Here is an 18,553-nt window from a genome sequence, read left to right on the forward strand (position 1 = left end):
GGGGGTTATCCGTTCAGTCAGGTGCGAAGAATCTTGTGTACCTCTCATAATTGATGTTTCTTGCTTGTGAATATTTTATTTATTGATTTTTGTAGTGGGAACCTTTCCATAAAAAAAAATGATTCATACTATTGTCATACATTAAAGGATAAACCTAAATGTGCATACTTGTTATTCAGTTCCTGGTATTAAAACATTCCTGAATTTGATGTGTTGCAACACCTTCTGTACTGGTATAAGAGATGCATCCTCAGAATGAAGGTGTTCCTAAGATAGCAGGCCCAAGATATATGCTGACATTGCAAGTACCAGTAATTTTCATTTCAAAATACTCTATTTAATAATTTACAGATTCTGTACATATTCCCAGAAAAATTGATGTTAAGTTAATATGTCTTAAAAATATATAAAATACAGACTTATTAGCAGCTGGATCCAGTAATTACTAAATACCTGTATTATTTTTAATAGCATCATGTTTAAAATCTGGTAATAAAAAGGTATTCATACAGTTAATAACCTGGTTGTCCCTGGTACAAGTGAGATATGTGTGCCACAAATAAAATGATGCTAACTTTCATATATTTGCAATGAGGTGCACGAAACAGGGTTTAAAATGTACTGACAGGTTGGATCTGGTCATCCAAATGGTCAGTTTCCTCGTGATGCTCGAGGCACTCTCAAAAGTATTTTAAGAAACCGTTTCAACAATCGCTCAATTCCTTGTGTACCATAAGGGGTTAAATGTATGTAATACAACCCTCTACATTTATAGAAAAAAAGTCAGTTTAATTACAGATGCAGTACTGAATGGCATCCTCTATCAGTCCTCATTGTTGCTGATTTTTGAGTTCTGAGCACCTGTTTCAGCTTGCTCTGCAGGCATGCAGACAGTTTTTTAACTCTTGCAGCAGTGCGTTGACGGGATGCTTGGCCTTCAGGTGCAGGTAGAGGGCCTTGTGACTCTCGCCCGTGTACCCCCGTTCCTCACAGACGTACAGCTTGTCCTGCTGCTGCTTGTAGGCAAAGCTCTGCTCCATCCCGTGGATCTTTCGAAGATCGAAAGAGCAGCGTTGTGTGAAAGCTTTACTGCAGATCTCGCACTTATAAGGACGAATGCCTGCAAAACAGTTGCAACAAATTTCACTTACAAAAATCTTATGGATCTATAATAGCGTATTGATCTGTTTTGAATGAATCGATAGATAGGTAAAAAATTAGATGTTTAATCTACATGCTCTAGTATTTCTTGCAGTCTGTTTTTAGCACGGTGGTACATGCTTTATGAATAGAACTTAATTTTGCTGAGTTTAAACAACAAGTTTGAACCATGCCATATCACAGTTGCTTGCTATAGTTAGCTATGCTATACAGTGCTTTTACTGTGCTTTCCCGCACCTTGCTAGTGGTTTTACAATAGCATACTGCAGTAAAGCCCGGGGATACTGTAGTTAAATGAGAGCTGCTGACCTGTGTGGGTTCTGATGTGCCTCTTGAGATCGAAGGTGTCGTTGAATCCTTTCCCACAGAAGGTGCACAGGTGGCTCTTCACCAGGCGGTGGCACTTGAGAATGCCGGTTGAGCACTGCTTGCGGAGCGCTTTACTGCACACGGTGCGTGTGAAGGGCTTGTCAGCACTGCAGGAGCCTGTTGTGAACTACAATAGATGCACAGAAACAAGACACCTAAATATAGGGCAGCAAACTCAACTGACCAGCTCATGCCAGTGGATGCAGTGTGACTGACGTTTCGTGTCATAAGGTGTTGAGCACTGTTTGGGTCAGACTTATTATTTAAAACTAATACCTTTTTCATCTCTGCCTACATGTCTGGAGGGCCCTTAGCAATGTGGGTCAATGGTCGCTGCGCATACATCAGCATTACACAATTAGATTCTCTTCATGGGACTGCTGATGGCTGGTTTTACTGCTTAATGATAGTCTGTATAACACTAGAGCTAGACTACCTCACCAAAAGTGACATTAGGTAATCCAAGATCAGTAGTAATCTGGATTGTGAAACCTTCTGTTAGACTGGTTTACACATTATCCTGAGGATGGAGTTAACACCAAACCCAGTGATACAAGAATACAAAAAATAATAATTACCATTATAGATATAAAAAAAAGACAAGTGCTTAGTTTAGGTACATAACATATTTTAATGTATATTATTATTAGTAGTGGTCCGTTTGGTTTTGGTAAGTGTAGGTGAATAACAATAATAATAATCATGTTATTACCTTGATTTTAGTCCTAGTAGTTGTGCATTTAATTTAATATCCCAGAAAAACAAACACAATTGTTAAGACATGCCAAATTGTACTGTAAAAAAAAAAAAAAAGAATACCACATAATATAGACAGGAGTATAGAAGGTAAACAGTCTTGTACTTGAATTTACTAATCAACAACTCAATACCTAGAAGACACGTATGGAAAGGACATAAGTGTCACATCACCCTACAGTATATTATCCACATGACATATCATATATTAACTAGTTATATCTAAAATGCCTTTTCACAAATTCTCATGCAAATCAAATTTGAGCATAAGAGTTCCCAAGATATTGCCTTCATTAGACCAGGCGATCTGGGGGGTGCTTAATTAGTCATTTATTATATGTTGCGTTTGGACTGTTATTCATATATTGCAATGTTAACTTTAAAATTAACATTTAAATATATACAGTTGAAAAGAAGCTGGATAAATTTGGGGACATCATCTACGCATATGGAAGTGAGAGGTTTGGAGTTGAAAAAAGTACAAACTATTCCTGGAAAGTCTAGACGGCAGCAGGAGATTGAACGCTTAGTTAGAGAAAGGAGACAGCTGAGGAACCAATGGAGAAGAGCAGAACAAAGTCAGAAGGAGGGACTCAATCTCTTACAAAAGGTCATAAAAGATAAGCTTGCAACATTGCGCAGAGCTGAGCGCCTACGGAAACGCTACAAAAAGAAGGAGCGTGCGAGAGCTAACTTTTATAAAGACCCATTCAAATTTGTAAAGAAGTTATTCACCAGTGAGAAGAATGGCACACTAAAAGCATCTAAGGTTGAGCTGGAGAGATATTTGGAGGAAACACATACAGATTCAAAAAGGCAGGAGCCTATGTCAATTCCGTCAGACATCCCACCTATCAATCCACCAGAATACCAAATGGAGGACTGTGCACCTAAGTGGAAAGAAATAGAGCAAGCTGTGAAAAAAGCAAGGGCTTCATCATCTCCAGGGCCTAATGGAGTTCCGTACAGAGTGTACAAGAGTGCTTCAGGAGTTCTACGAATTCTGTGGAAATTGATGAAAGTGGCATGGGAAAAACAGGTTGTACCAATAGCATGGCGCCGAGCAGGTGGAGTCTTTATACCTAAAGAAAAAGATTCTACAAGCATCAGTCAGTTTCGTCCCATTTCCCTATTAAACGTAGAAGGCAAGATTTTCTTCAGCATTATTGCTCAGAGATTGTCAGCTTACCTATTAAAGAACTGCTTCATTGACACTTCAATACAAAAAGCGGGCATTCCAGGTTTCCCAGGTTGCTTAGAACACATCAATGTGATCTGGCAACAAATTCAATCAGCTAAAAAGGAGAGGAAGGAGCTCCATGTGACATTCCTGGATTTGGCTAATGCATATGGTTCAGTGCCACATGAACTACTTTGGGCAGCATTTGATTTTTTCAGTGTACCGATGACAATAACACATTTAGTGAAAGCCTATTTTGGAGATTTGCAATTCAGTTTTTCAACTTCAGAATTCAGCACTACATGGCAATGCCTAGAGGTTGGAATAATGGCAGGATGCACCATTTCTCCACTGGCTTTTACCATGGCAATGGAAGTAATCATTAGGGCATCAAAATGGGTAGTAGGAGGAGAGCGCTTGGCTTCTGGAATGCGATTACCACCAATTCGAGCATATATGGATGACATGACAACCATGACTACAACAGTAGCCTGCACTAATCGATTATTGGGCAAATTAACCAATAACATTGAATGGGCACGAATGCAATTCAAGCCCACTAAATCAAGGAGCATCTCTATAATTAAAGGCAAAGTAGTAGATAAAACATTCTTCATTAATGGTGAGGCAATACCAACAGTGTCTGAGAAGCCAGTGAAGAGTCTTGGGAGATGGTACGACGGGGATCTAAAGGACACAGTTCGTGTGGGAGAAGTTAGACAACAAGCAGTGGAAGGGTTGAAGAGCATAGACAGCTGCGCTCTACCAGGTAAACTAAAACTCTGGTGCTTTCAGTTTGGTCTACTGCCGAGGTTGCTGTGGCCACTGACTGTGTACGAGGTTTCTTTGACAACAGTAGAGAAGCTGGAAGCTTTAATCAGTTCATACATCAGGAAATGGTTGGGAGTTCCACGCTGCCTCAGCAGAGTGGGACTTTATGGTAAAGGAATACTGCAGCTACCAGTCTCTGCTCTAACCGAGGAGTTTAAGTGCGCCAAGGTCAGACTGGAAATGACATTAGTAGAGTCACGCGATAAATGCGTAAGGGAGGCAGCACCTGTGTTGAAAACTGGAAGAAAGTGGGCGGCAAAGAAAGCTGTGGAAGATGCAAAGGCTGCCCTTCGAATTGGTGATATCATGGGGCAAGTTCAGCATGGAAGAGGGGGTCTTGGTTTCAGTTCAACTCCTCCTACATGGCACAAGGCGGCCCCAGCTCAAAGGAGGAAGCTGGTAGTCAACGAGGTGCAAAAGCAGGAGGAGAGGATGAGGTGTATAAAGGCCATTTCCCAGGCCAAACAGGGAGAATGGATGAGATGGGAGAGTGTGGAACAACGCAAGATTGGCTGGCAAGACCTATGGTCAATGGAACAGAGCAGGATCAGTTTCCTCATCAGGTCAACATATGATGTTCTCCCATCACCACAGAACCTAAACCTCTGGGTAGGAGAGGATCCCTCATGTCCTTTGTGTTCATCACCTGCAACATTAAGGCACATTTTGACAGGATGTAAGGTGGCTCTTAGCCAAGGACGGTTTACTTGGCGCCATGACCAGGTGCTGCGATGTTTGGCCTTAGCATTGGAAGACAAGCGTAACATGACCAATAAGTTGCCACCTGTTCCATCAAAACATTACACACAAAAGACAACATTCCTCCGCCCAGGAGAGCAACCACCAAGAAAAGGTGTTAAAACCAATCCTCGCCCAGGACAACTGGAAGCTGCTAGAGACTGGAATATGCTGGCAGATGTTGGTCAACGGCTTATTTTTCCACCTGAGATTGCCACCACTAACCTTCGACCAGATATTGTCTTGTGGTCTGGATCAGCACGCCTTGTTAACCTGGTAGAGTTAACAGTGCCATGGGAGGATGCTGTAGATGAGGCGTATGAGAGGAAGAAACTGCGGTATGCTCAACTAGCCACTGAAGCGGAACAGCGAGGATGGAGAGTTCGGGTTTACCCAGTGGAAGTGGGTTGTCGAGGATTTGTGGCACACTCTACAACCCGGTTTCTCAGAGACGTCGGATTCAGTGGCCAAGAGTTGCGTCGCACAGTGAAGAACTTATCTGAAGCAGCAGAGAGGAGCAGCAACTGGCTGTGGTTGAGACGGAAAGATTCTGGCTGGGGACAGGTAAGTAAGCTGGGCTGAGTTGAGTGGGGGACGGAGGGGGGTGATGCTGGGACGCCAGAATCACCGTCGAGCCCTCTTGAGGTGTCGTGGGCTAGTCGACGAAACACTGAGGATGGAAGGTGCCCACTTGAAAACCCCAGAGATGTACCCTACTTAGCTCAATCCAGACGGTTGTCATGCTGATGCGCTGGGGAGGCCGCACTTTGGTTGATCCCCGGAGCCAGCATCGCAGCCGTTGTGTGTGCTGATGCGCCAGGGAGGCAAAATAAGCTGATCCCTGGAGCCAGCATTACACTTCAGCCATTAACACCAGACAGAAGGATATCTACATCATCATATGGAAGGAAACGTAAATGGAGGGAGACACATATGGATCACATTAGTTTACTGTAAAGCTACGTCTTAGTTGGTGCTTATCTTGGCGAGAGCCGAGTTCAAATCAGCATGAAGTTTTAACATCTACTCTCGTGTAATGGAAATCATTATAATATATAATAATTTACTAGGTTTATTTTAGTATTTTTTTTTTTAATTCACCACTATTGAGATAACACTATTTTCATCCAGTATATGTCTGTACAGATTTACAGAAAAATATTGTAAACTACCAAATTTACAGTCGCCAGTAAAATAATGTTAGGTTACTTACTGTAACCCTGGTTCCCTGAAAGAGAAGATGACCACCAACGAACATTATGTATGGGATATGCCTGCCCATTGGGTAGGTATCGCTGAGCTCTCTATACCAGAGTTGCTGGTAGGCTCCTTCCTGGGATGATGCACTCGGTCCCGCCCACCGGGGGAATAAAACTGAGGAAGCTGTGTCTCATTTTCCATCAAACCCATGAAGGCGAACGATTCGACCACGCAGTTGGTGGTCATCTTCTCTTTCAGGGAACCAGGGTTACGGTAAGTAACCTAACATTCCCTTTCAATTCGAAGACGACCACCAATGAACATTATGTATGGGATAATGTATACCAGAGCCGTCGCGAGGGTGAAGGAACGGCAGCATGAGGGATGCATTAGAACCGCATAACCTAATGGTTAGTGGTGTGAGCTTACACCCTCAAGGACCCTGCCCTGCCTAATGAAGGCAGGGCAGGATCTACCACATTAAGGCGGTAGAATCTGGAGAAAGTATGCGGCGTAGCCCAGCTAGCCGCAGTACAACTATCAGACATTGAGACCCATCTGAAGAGGACCCAAGATGTAGCCAACCCTCTAGTGGAGTGTGTGGCTACCCTACCAGGTGGGGGCAAGCCAGCACCATCATACGCAGTCGAGACTGTGTCCACAATCCAACGTGACAGACGCTGCTTTGAGAGGGGCTGTCCTAGGGTCCATGACCTGTGACAGACAAAGAGCTGGTGAGATTGATGCAGAGGTCTTGTCCTATCCATGTAGCATCTCAATGCCCGCACTGAGCAGAGGAAATTAAATCTCTCATCCTCCGTTGAAGCAAACGGTGGTGGATGGAAGGACTCCAGTTCCACAGACTGATTACTGTGGAAGGCTGTGATCACCTTGGGGAGGAAAGCAGGGTTGGTGCACAGAGACACCCTGATGCCATCCTCCAAAATACGCATGCAGGAGCTGTGCACAGCCATGAGGAAGGCTGTCTTCATAGACAGGTACTCTATGGAGTGTATGGGCTCAAACGGGGCCTTCGTAAAAGCCTCCAGTACAGTATTAAGACTCCATTCGGGGAGTATTCCTGGGAGGGCGTAATCACAGAGCGCCTTTAAGAAATTGGGAAGCCAAGAAATGCACACCTAGAGACACTGAATCTACCTGGTCATGCAGAGATACACCTTCAAAGTGGAAGGTGGCCTACCAGCATCAAGCAGTTCTTGCAGAAACTGTAAGATGACTGGCATAGGGTGAGATATGGGGTCATGGCTTCCAGCCAGACATCAAGCCTGGAAATACCTCCACTTATAGGTGTACAAGGACCTAGTGGAGTCTCTCCTAGTGCTTTGCAATGTACGCACAACCGCATCTGATAGTCCTAGGGCTAACCAGTGGTCCCTTTCAGGGGCCAGACCCATAGCCGGAACCTGCCTGGTTCCGGGTGCCATCTGGGCTTTGATGTCCATAATGTCCCTCGCCTGCTTGGAATGCACCGTATACCGTGCAGCACCAGGGAGACGCAAGGGCCGAAGCCGCGGTGGGCAAGTTGAAGCAGACAGCAAAAAACCATGGTAGAATAGATAGATAGGGGAGAGCACACTGTATACAAAGGCCTGACGCACCGAGGTGGGCAGGCCTACGCAGCAGGCGAGGTCTGTTTGACAGCGGGGATGCGGCAAGGCCTAGCCCCGTGAAGGAGAGCAAGGCTGAAGGGTCACTCAACAGCAGGGTTACGGCAAGGCCTGGCCCCTGTACTCTCAAGAAAGAAATAGACAATCACTCGCAGGTGACTGCACAGGCAGTCGCTCACACATGACAGACAGATAACAAAGAGTGGCCTACCACGCAAGCGAGGAGGCCGCTGAAAGACAGGAAGGTAAAAGGCTCTGTCTTTTCAAAGTCATTGATTCTGGGAAAGCAGCGAGTCAGCTTTCAGCACAATTGCAAGGGAAATAGAATCGACTCAATTCGTCTCGAGAAGCTCTTTTCTATCAACACGCTCAGCTCAACACAGAGGTCTTAGATAAATGACTTCGTCAGGATGACAGTTTTAATCCCTCAGTGGGTGGGGCCGAGTGCATCATCCCAGGAAGAGGCCTATCGGCAGCTCTGCTATAGAGAGCTCAGCGATACCTACCCAATGGGCAGACATATCCCATATGTAATGTCATTGGTGGTCGTCTTCGAATTGAAAGGGAACCGGTGTACACCCCCTCTGATCCACGGACTTTAACTCGCAGACGCATTGCAAAGCATCACCTGATTTATAGTATTAAAAATCCTTTAAAAAACATATTTTGTTCAAAAACATGTATAGACACTATAGACTGCAAGCTTCTCAGGGTATAGTTTACTGCCTTTGAATGAACTTCCGCTATACTTTTTTTTTAATTAGGGTAGCTCATTCTGAGTGGTATCGCAGTTTTTCAGGCTATTCTGATAATCTGAGCTACTAAACTACTGGGTAGCTCAGATTGTCAGAACACCTGCCCTGTTTGAGGTGGATGGTGCATTAAAATAATTTTCATGTACAGTAGAACACCTGTATTACGAACACATTAGGAATGGGTAATGTTTATAAGACTGAACGTCTGTAACTGTAAACGTCAATAATCTAAGGTATGTTTAATGCATTAATAAAGTGCAAATAACATGAGGAATAGTCTTAAGAAAATAAGCCAGGAGAGCTGTGTTTAACTGGTAAAATCCCCAGACTTGGATCTTCATGTTATTTACAACGGTACCCAGGAGACTTGTTTCCCAGGTTCAAGAGCTGTGTTTGGTTGACCAGGAGTCAGTTTGTAAGTTCTACTGTAGATATTGTAATGCCTTGGTGAGAACAGAAGCGTGAAACAGGAGTTCTTTAAAAGCAGCAATCACTTTTATTTTACATAAAAGCACAAGATACACAGGTCAACAATACTTCTCAGCAAGACAGGTCACAGGTTACAAGTCTCCCAGCCTGCGAGCACGCAGACTGCCTCTTTTATATCCCACAACCCTTACAATATTGCAACATTGTAGGTTAACTAACTTCAACCAATCAGAGACTGCTATTAGACCCACTCTCCCAGGCTCCTGCCAGGTGCATGTAATTGTCCCCGGGAGCCTTGGTAGAGATCAGCGCTGGTGCAAGATTGTACCGATACTCCAGTATAGGGGAACGGTGTCTGCAGCACTGTAATCATTCCTGCGCGCGCTGGAAGCACAGTTGCAGACTGTGCAACAGTTCTGCAAAGCGGCTTGAGGTCAGTGCAAGCACAGTTCAAGCACTGACACCCACACAAACAAAGTCCCAGCGCCAGCCCTTTGTTACAATATCTATTCATGGATACCAAGATATTTAGGAAGCAAAGAGTATCCCATATAAAAATACTATAGTACCTTCCAAAAACACTTGAGTAGTATTTCTGGACATTATTAATAGTATTTTTATATGGGATGTATAGCTGTTAAGAAAAAAAGGGGTAACATTTTGGCAGTACCAATGAACTTGGAAAATTACTTATGAATGATAACTGGTACCTTGATTTAAGCAGTTCGTGGTGTAAACGGCAGCAACAAACTCCCTACCCCCCGTAGTTCTGCACTTAATAATCTGTCTCATTAGTTAGAATGGAATGTATTGTGTAATTGCCGGTATTAGTAATTTAACATGGTTTAGAGATTCAAATTAAAATGATGTTGGTCTAGCTTTCATCATTTCTGACATCAAAAAAAATATTTACGTTTCAAATAATCCAAAACGTTGATAAACGCAATCTTGCCAAGCCCATTACTCGATTACTCCAGACTCGATTGGTGCAGACTGCGTGAGACCGTAGGTTATTTAGGTCTACAGTACACATTGGCATGTATATGCTACTCATGTGTACCATTGGAGTGCATCGTTTTAGCGCTGTTGGTGTTGTGTTATAAACACTATTAAGCTTGTAGTTATGTCTACAGTTTCCAAAGTAGTACTGGGTGTTTCTTTGGTCTTTACTGTGGGAACGGTGACTGGAGTTCATGTCAAGCAGAATCTGGACAGAGAGGTATGTGAAAAAATCCGCTCAAGGCAGTCAAGGGCTTTTACTGTGCTGGAGACAAAGGCGTCCTAATGTTAAGAATAGCGCTGTGTTAATAGTACTGTTTATGGTTTCGTAATAAAGCTTCTAACGAAATGGCAAACAATAAACTAGCAAAGTGGTAGCGAATGTGTTCTGACCTTGGAGTGACTTTTATTGATGTCCGGTTAGGAAACACGGTGACGATATAAGAAATGGCTTTGTGTAAGGTTTCATATTACTTTTGCGTTACTTTTGAGTTTTAATACATAATTAAAATATAGAAAAATGTAAAACTGACTTCACTATAAAAATATAGTCGGTTCCCATGAACACACTGTAAAGATGCGATATAGGTTGAGGTACTGTAGATCTTTGAGATGACAGGTTAGTACCAAAAATACTCCTCCCTTAGTAAAAAAAAAAAAAAAAAAAAAAAAAAGTATTCAGTATTATCATTTGACATTTTCGTTGTAAAGAACCTTCTGTATTTTGCCAATATTGCATAGGTAATATGTACTGCTCACCGAGACACCAATAGCAATGCATTGGTAATGTGGCAACATGTAAGTGAAGGTGTATACAGTGCAGCCAAGGAAGTGGTTTTAAAAGCATTACCAGTAGAAAAAATAAAACACCAGAAGGATATCCACCAACATGGATTCATTTAGCACACTTATATCAGTTGCATGCAACTAAGGGTCACAAAAAGCTGATTAGGACATCCTAGTATTAGATTATTTTTAATAACAAAGCGTAGAAATCCCCATCTCTTCTCCTCGTATTTTTTGATGAATATTTAATTTCTGAACTATCCTTGACCTTTTCTTTCTTCTGTTCGATATTGATGTCTGTAGATATTAATCGGACTTAATTGGTCCACATTTTTCTTCACAGAGACTGCATGAAGGTGTCATCAGGGATCTTGAGAGACAGGCTCGTAAAAGGGAGAATCTGCGACAGCTAGAAGAACAAATCAGCCTCACCAGGGAGCTTGAAACAGAGCGGGAGAAGAGAGCAGCGGGCACACAGACCTCCTAGACTGACCTAGATAGAATACACACCTGCTATTGCTGTGCTGGAAACAACCATCTCCATCCATCCAGCAAAACTGCCTCTAGCAAGCAGCATTGGACCAGAGTTGTTTGTTGTTCCTTCAACTTGTAAAGGATATTTTTCGCATTCATTAAAGAAAGTTTTTTTAATCGGGGACACAGAGTTCCCTACCCAAAAAACGAAAAAAAACAAACAAACAAAAAAACGGTTTGGTGAAATGCAGCAGTGTGTGAGGCCAGGAAGTGTGTTTGCTGGCTTTGTTTTTTTCTCAGGGTGTGGACAGTGCTGTAGAAATTTCCTGAGGTTTAGAAGTGATGGATGACAGTGGAGACTTGAGAGGACTGAGAAGCCAGCGGGTGGACGATGACACGACGTGGACCTCTGCCTCCGAGGGCGTGGAGGAAGGGGAGGTAGAGGGGGAGACTCTCCTCATTGTGGAGTGGGAGGACCAGGTCTCAGTGGACCTCTCCCATGACCAGAGTGGAGACTCACTCAACAGTGACATTGAGGATGAAGGAGATACCAGCTGGACTGAGGAGATCTCCTTGTACTGTGACAAGTGTCATAAATGGATACCTGCCGGTAAGCAAAGTGTCATCATACAGAGAAGGTATGGAAAAAAAGACTCCAGTTGCATATCAGTTTGAGCCATTCTACTTTTTTTTCTGAAAGTTTAATTAGTCACTGACTGTTGATTTTAATTCTAACTACAGAGGATAATCTCTGGTGTGACTAAAAACGAATATGTTCATCTAGACTTAAACATAGGGATATGTACCCCAGTGCTGCAAACAGGCCACTTTATTCTTGTGCCAACCAGGTTCTACAAGTGTTAGTTTTTAAGTATGCGTTGCTTTCTGGAACAGGGAGAAAAATACAGGTCTGCCAGCTAGTGGCACTTTTTTTTTTTTCCATGACTCTGGTTGGATCAAAAAGCTAGACTAGTTTCAGCACTCGGACATTGGAGTTTGCGATTACTGCTTTAGCGCTGTATAATGGTGGTTGATTTGTTCCCAGGCCAGCTTAGGGGAGAACAGCCCAGTTACCTAAAAGGCGACAACTTCTTCAAGTTTACCTGTGCTGACTGTGCAGAAGACGGCAAAGAACAGTTTGAAAGAATGAGGCTGACCTGGCAACAGGTATGAGTCTAAGATTGCTAACTAAATTTAACAGGATTAGTCGGATGCTAATCCGGTTTACTGACTTTAAATATACACGTCACAGATTTAATATACTTTGTTTTAACATACACTGCATTCAGGTCTACACACAGTTCCTTTCCTTTCCACAGACAGCTGTTGTCTTTGAAACCTGTCCTTTTATACCTGCCTGTCTTGTTAAATTACGAACAGGTGTATTAGTTTAACTGATTGCCAGTCGACTAGTGTTCTGGGATAGCTTTGGCATTCAGGAATATGTCATTTTTCATTCCTCGTTTTAAACCGCAAAAACGACTTTTTTTTTTTTTCAGTAACAAAAACAATTTCATCATCACCTTGTAAACCTCCATCAATTACAAAGGCGCTAGATTTAAACTCCGCTTTTGCATTTCTTTCCTGGCTTTAACCACTGTTCAAACAAGCTTATATCCCACTTACGTAAAAGACAAGAGGGCTAGCCAGAGACTGGATAATGTTTGTTGGGTTGGTTTTTCTTGTGTACAGTTTCCTAGTAACTGAAGACATTGTATTCTGGGAGATGTAGTTGTTAGTGGAAGTTTTAGTGGAGGCAGACAAGCTGCGCAGCAAAATTGCTATGCGTATTTTTTAATTTAGTGCGTATTTCTGATTTTTTTAAGGTACGCAGCTTATCTGGACCGCTGCCCCCACCTATACAAACCATCATATTCATGGAAACCATTTTACAAGGTTTTAATAATCATGCATTATAATCGCAAAATATAGGATTTTAGCCATCTTGTTTTCTTTAGAACAGAAAATTACGGAGCCGTTCAGGGTGGAAGTGTGGCTCAGATAGTCAGAGAAATGTTCAGGATTGAAGTGTGGCTCAGATAGTCAGAGAAATGGTCCAGTGGGTGGTTGTTATCCACCTTCAGTTACTTTTCCACAATAACTCAAAAAGGTAGAAAACAATGTAAATAAATGCTTTCAAAAAAGGTATTGAACTATTTCTGTGGCATCACATGTATAATTTGTATATCCCCCCCCCCCCCCCGCCAGACTACTTTGTCCAACAGAAAAGGATTTCATCAGCCCGTGGGCACATTTTGGCATGGCTTGATGGGGTCAGATACAGATGTAGACCCCTGCATCAGCAGTCCATACACATCACGCACCCTGAAACCATTCATAAGGTATGGTCCAAGCATTTATCAAGCAGTTGCTTTGAGTGACAAATGTATTTTCTGAACTGACGCTCTTTTTCTTTCTGTGTACACAGACGTGACAGTGACAACAAACCTCCTAAATTCTGCCTGCTGGCTGAAATCCGGGCATACCCCCACAGAAACGTTCCAGACTGGAGGCGCCTATTAATGGGATCTAAAGATAGCCACACCCAAGGTGGTAAGGTTGTAGGCAGGCATTTAAATCTATTTTATTGTATTTTATCATAATTCTTACACAAATGCTTCACCCTTTGATCTTTTGATTGATTAATTATAGAAATCTACTAACTAAAGGTGGCTAAGTGGCTTTGAAAAGAAGGGGAGTAATATATATAAACTTAATTTAGATCTTTTAAAATCACGTAATCAAAGAACGTACAAAATGATGTCGCAAAACTCTACCAGAGTAGTATTTTGCGACATCAGTACAGTATTTCATGTTAGATTTTGAAACGTCACATTTTTCAATGTCAGTTTTTTTCGTTAAGTATATGGAAAACTACAAAGCGGTATGTAATTCAACATAACATTATTCAGCAGGTTTCTTTTGACTTTATTAATCAAAATGTGTTAATTCTATAGGGTGATGCAAACATTTTGACCATAGCTGTGCAGTGCTCCTTGAGTATCATTATATGGAGCCAGTTCCCTACAGCAGCTTCCACATCGTTGTAAATGTCCCTGCACTCCGTGTCAGTAATGACACTGATCACAGCATCCATATGTGTTCTGAAGTTCTTCTCCTATTAACCTTATTCTTTTTCTTCCCACAGACGTGTATGGGGAAGGATGTTACTCTGCATGTTTCTGCCAGCAATCCTGCCATGCTGTTATACCAGAAATTTGGGTTTAAGACAGAAGAAAACATTTTGGACTGATAAATACTACCCTGTCAACAGCAAGGAGTGCAGGCATGCATTCTTTCTCAGGCTGTGTCGATAATGTGGTTCATTGTCTGAACAAATACCATTACCTTGTGGGGAAATGACTGTAGACATGTTGACCAGGAATGGGTAAAGTTGGCCCTCCCAGTCGATGTCCAACAGCGTTCTATGTTGTTTTATTGAAACAAGCCGGAATTGCCCCTCCCTAGATGTAGACTGTTTTCTAATGGTCAGAACTGGAACCAGTAAACACCAGGGATTTCCTAGTGTAGTAACCAAGAGCAGACACACCAGCCCTTTGTTAGGAATCTGGGTTAGATTAGTCTCTAGTGGAAACATTGCATTGTTGAGCGGCGTTTGTTTATCTGAAAAGGTAACAGTGTTTTAGAGATGGGTTTGAAATGTTCTTGTTCTTGTTTAAACATACAGTACCGTATTCCTTTGAATTTAAGATGCAACCCAAATTTCACACCTTTAAGTTGAGGACAAAATAAAACCTAAAAGAAAGATGCATTTACAAAGATACAACCTCAGTTATGCATGTGGAGGCAGTTTGCGGCTGTGTGCTATCACACACAGCATTACAGTTATGCGCCGCTTTCTCTCATTTCCAGTCGTGATTACTCACACCTGTTTATCTTCTAATTTGTGAACTGTGGTATTGCTTGACATGTCGAAAAATACAGGGGTCTGATCAGCATTTCCGGTCTGTCCAAGCTGGTATTGTTTGTTAGAAACGCAGAAATTGTAAAAACTTCTCTTGGAATTCCTCAGGAAGCTAATGGCACTTCTTTGAAAATGGTTGCTTGTTTGTCATGGATGATTCAAGATCGTGCTGTAACGTTTTGGTTAGTCTTTTCTCGGCAGGAAGTCGCGTTGCTGCTTTCGTATTCGGCCGGTGACGTCTTTGCTTGTCTTCTCCGCAGTCAGTGACGTTGCTGTTTGTGTACTCGGGCAGTCACATCTTTTGTTGGCGACTTTTTAATACACCCATCACTATACTGTACTCAAATTTAAGACTCAGGCTATTTTTGAGAAGAAAAAAATTGTTTAAAAAGTACATATTAAATTCGAAGGAATACGGTCTATCGTTGAGGGTTAAGTGGCCATTACTTCTCACCTGAAGAAGAGGCTGTTCTAGTCTCAAAAGCTAGGATATGTATTTAAACATATTTTAGCTGATCATAGTAAAAACCTTGTTCATATTGTGGCATAATAGGAGGAGGAAAATGTAGTCCTGGAGGATACAGGACTACATCCCCCAGAATACCTTGTGGGCTGATTGGCTATTAAGCTAATAATGAGGGACACCTGCATGTAATTCAAGCAGCCAGGTGTATATAAGCATGTGAGAAATCTTTGTTAGTTGTCTGTATGAAGGCAAGGACCTGCAGATAGACCTGTGAGGGGGAACCTTACAAAAAGGTATTTAATACTTGTGTAAGGGTTGGTTTTAGTGACCGGTACATGGCTCGCCACCCGGTAGTGACACAGGGATCTTGCAAAGTTTAGTTAACATTCCTAGGTGGAGTTAGGCTTTTGTTTTGTTTATTTTGTTTAGGTTTGTGAAAATAAATATACAGGCACCACCCTGTTTTTGAACCCATCTGTTTTAAGTGCTGTTCATATTTTACACAAGACATGTTTTAAAAACCTTTTCTTTCATGTGAGATTTTTTTATATATAATCTTCTTTTGCTCATCAGCAAATTTACTTGCAAATAAATGAATAACACCTATATAGATAATAAAAGTGTGGTTTGTTTTATTGATCTGTTTAGAGAACCAGAATAGGGCTCTTTTACCACGTTTCTATGAACCACATAACATAGTCTCTACCAGCTTTGCACATCTGGATCCTGCAATTTTTGCCCATTCTTCTTGGCAAAATTGCTCAAGTTCTGTCAAGTTGGATGGGGACCATTGGTGAACAGCAATTTTCAAGTCTTGCCACAGATTTTCAATCGGATTGAGGTCTGTGCTTTGACTGGGCCATTCTAAGACATTCAGGGTCTTGTTTTTAAACCACTCCAGTGTAGTTTTGGCTGTGTGTTTAGGGTCATTGTCCTGCTGGAAGGTGAACCTCCGCCCCAGTCCCAGGTCTCTTGCAGACTGAAACAGGTTTTCCTCTAGAATGTCCCTGTATTTGGCTCCATCCATCTTGCCCTCAATCCTGACCAGTTTCCTAGTACATAACATGATGCTGCTACCACCATGCTTCACCTTGGGGATGGCGTTTTCAGGGTGATGAGCAGTGTTGGCTTTGCGCCACACATAGCGTTTTGTGCTAAGGCCAAAAAGTTCAATTTTGGTCTCATCAGACCAGAGAACCCTTTTCCACATGTTTGCTGTGTCTCCCACATGCCTCTTGGCAAAATCCAAACAGGATTTGATATGGGTTTTTTTCAGCAATGGCTTTCTTCTCGTCACTCTTCCATAAAGCCCAGCTTTGTGGAACGTCCGGGTTATAGTTGTCCTTTTGACGGTTTCTCCCATCTCAGCTGTGGATCTCTCCAGCTCCTTCAGAGTTACCATTGGCCTCTTGGTTGCTTCTCTGACTAATGCCCTCCTTACCTGGTCACTGAGTTTTTTGTGGATGGCCTTCTCTAGGCAGAGTCGCGGTTGTGCCATATTCTTTCCATTTTTTAATAATGGATTTAACGGTGCTCCGGGGGATGTTCAAAGTTTGGAATATTTTTTTATAACCCAACCCTGATTGGTGCTTCTCCAGAACTTTATCCCGGACTTGTTTTGATAGCTCCTTGGTCTTCATGATGCTATTTGTTTAGATATGCTCTCTAACAAACGCTGGGGCCTTCTAGAAACAGGTGTATTTAATCTGAGATCATGTGACACTTTAATTGCACACAAGTGGACTCCATTCAACTAATTATGTGACTTCTGAAGGCAATTGGTTGCACCGGAGCTTATTTAGGGGTGTCACAGCAAAGAGGGTGAATACTTAAGCAATCAAGACTTTTCAGTTTTTTATTTGTAAATAATTTTGAAAAATATGTAGATTTTTTTCCCACTTCGACATTATGGACTATTTTGTGTAGATCAGTGACAAAAAATCCTAATTAAATCCTTTTTAATTCCAGGTTGTAACATTACAAAATGTGGAAAAGTCCAAGGGGGGTGAATACTTATGCAAGGCACTGTATATATATCCCCTCCTGTGAAAATCCATGAGTGACATAACTACATTTGATAACAGTAGTGTTTTAAAAATTACAGTACACGTATCAGTTGTTAACAGTATGTAAGCAATGCTATTTGTAGTTATTTGTTTATATATATATATATATATATATATATATATATATATATATATATATATATATATATGCATGCCCAAAAGAAACGCAACACTCAGGTCTAATGGATTTAATCAAATATTTTAAAAAGAGATATCAAACTAAATCACAGAAAATGTGAACAAAAATACAGATCAAAGAATCATGATAAGTTTTCAGTATGAAATGTGACAAATTGTCAAAATGTATACATTACAAATAGTAAATACTAAAAGTTAGTATTGGGTATGACCTCCCTGAGCATTAACACAATCCTGGCAGCGTTGACGCATAGACCTGATCAGCCTCTGGATAGACTGCTGTGGGATGTTCTGCCACTCTTCCTGTGCAGCTGCAGCCAGCTGGCGAAGGTTGGCTGGTCGCGGTGTGTCCTGTGGATGGCACTGGCGATTTGGTCCCACAGATGTTCTATTGGACAGGCCAGGAGAAAAAGTCTACTACAGTCATAGTGAACAGAATCCTGCTGGGAGGGTACAGATGAAACAAAACGGCATATACGTATAACAGTACTTGCTTGTTATCTTTAGAACAGCTTGCAAATTATTGATTGGGCAACATTTTATTATATGCAAAAAAACAAATAAACAAATGTTTAGCAGTGACAAGGTAACTTGCATTACCAATTAGATACTGTAAGCAAGAGAAAAAAGAGAATTATTCTTAGTGTTCTAA

General features: G+C 41.9%; 2 protein-coding genes and 1 pseudogene across 5 annotated transcripts; 2 read left to right on the forward strand and 1 right to left on the reverse strand.

Moving 5' to 3' along the window:
• Window positions 1-792: 792 nt before the first annotated feature.
• Window positions 793-6,481, reverse strand: LOC117403192 (transcription factor Ovo-like 2; annotated as a pseudogene).
• Window positions 6,482-10,041: 3,560 nt separating this feature from the next.
• On the forward strand, window positions 10,042-11,322 carry LOC117402748 (protein PET117 homolog, mitochondrial-like). The gene is made up of 2 exons (XM_034004180.3): window positions 10,042-10,266; window positions 11,176-11,322. Exons 1-2 carry the CDS (start codon window positions 10,171-10,173, stop codon window positions 11,317-11,319), a joined length of 240 nt encoding a protein of 79 aa, XP_033860071.1. The 5' UTR covers window positions 10,042-10,170; the 3' UTR covers window positions 11,320-11,322.
• A 326-nt stretch (window positions 11,323-11,648) lies between these two features.
• On the forward strand, window positions 11,649-16,317 carry LOC117402747 (cysteine-rich protein 2-binding protein-like). Of its 4 annotated transcripts, none has more exons than XM_034004175.3 (5): window positions 11,649-11,916; window positions 12,352-12,473; window positions 13,515-13,648; window positions 13,735-13,864; window positions 14,455-16,317. In XM_034004175.3, exons 1-5 carry the CDS (start codon window positions 11,649-11,651, stop codon window positions 14,557-14,559), a joined length of 759 nt encoding a protein of 252 aa, XP_033860066.3. In that variant the 3' UTR covers window positions 14,560-16,317. The 4 variants fall into 4 exon arrangements, with proteins under 4 accessions (XP_033860066.3, XP_033860067.3, XP_033860069.3 ...); XM_034004176.3 differs by having other exon boundaries at window positions 13,735-13,859; XM_034004178.3 differs by having other exon boundaries at window positions 13,735-13,856.
• The last annotated feature ends 2,236 nt before the right edge of the window (window positions 16,318-18,553 follow it).

This window comes from Acipenser ruthenus, chromosome 5, assembly GCF_902713425.1.
Source record: "Acipenser ruthenus chromosome 5, fAciRut3.2 maternal haplotype, whole genome shotgun sequence".
NCBI classification, from domain to species: Eukaryota; Metazoa; Chordata; class Actinopteri; order Acipenseriformes; family Acipenseridae; genus Acipenser; species Acipenser ruthenus.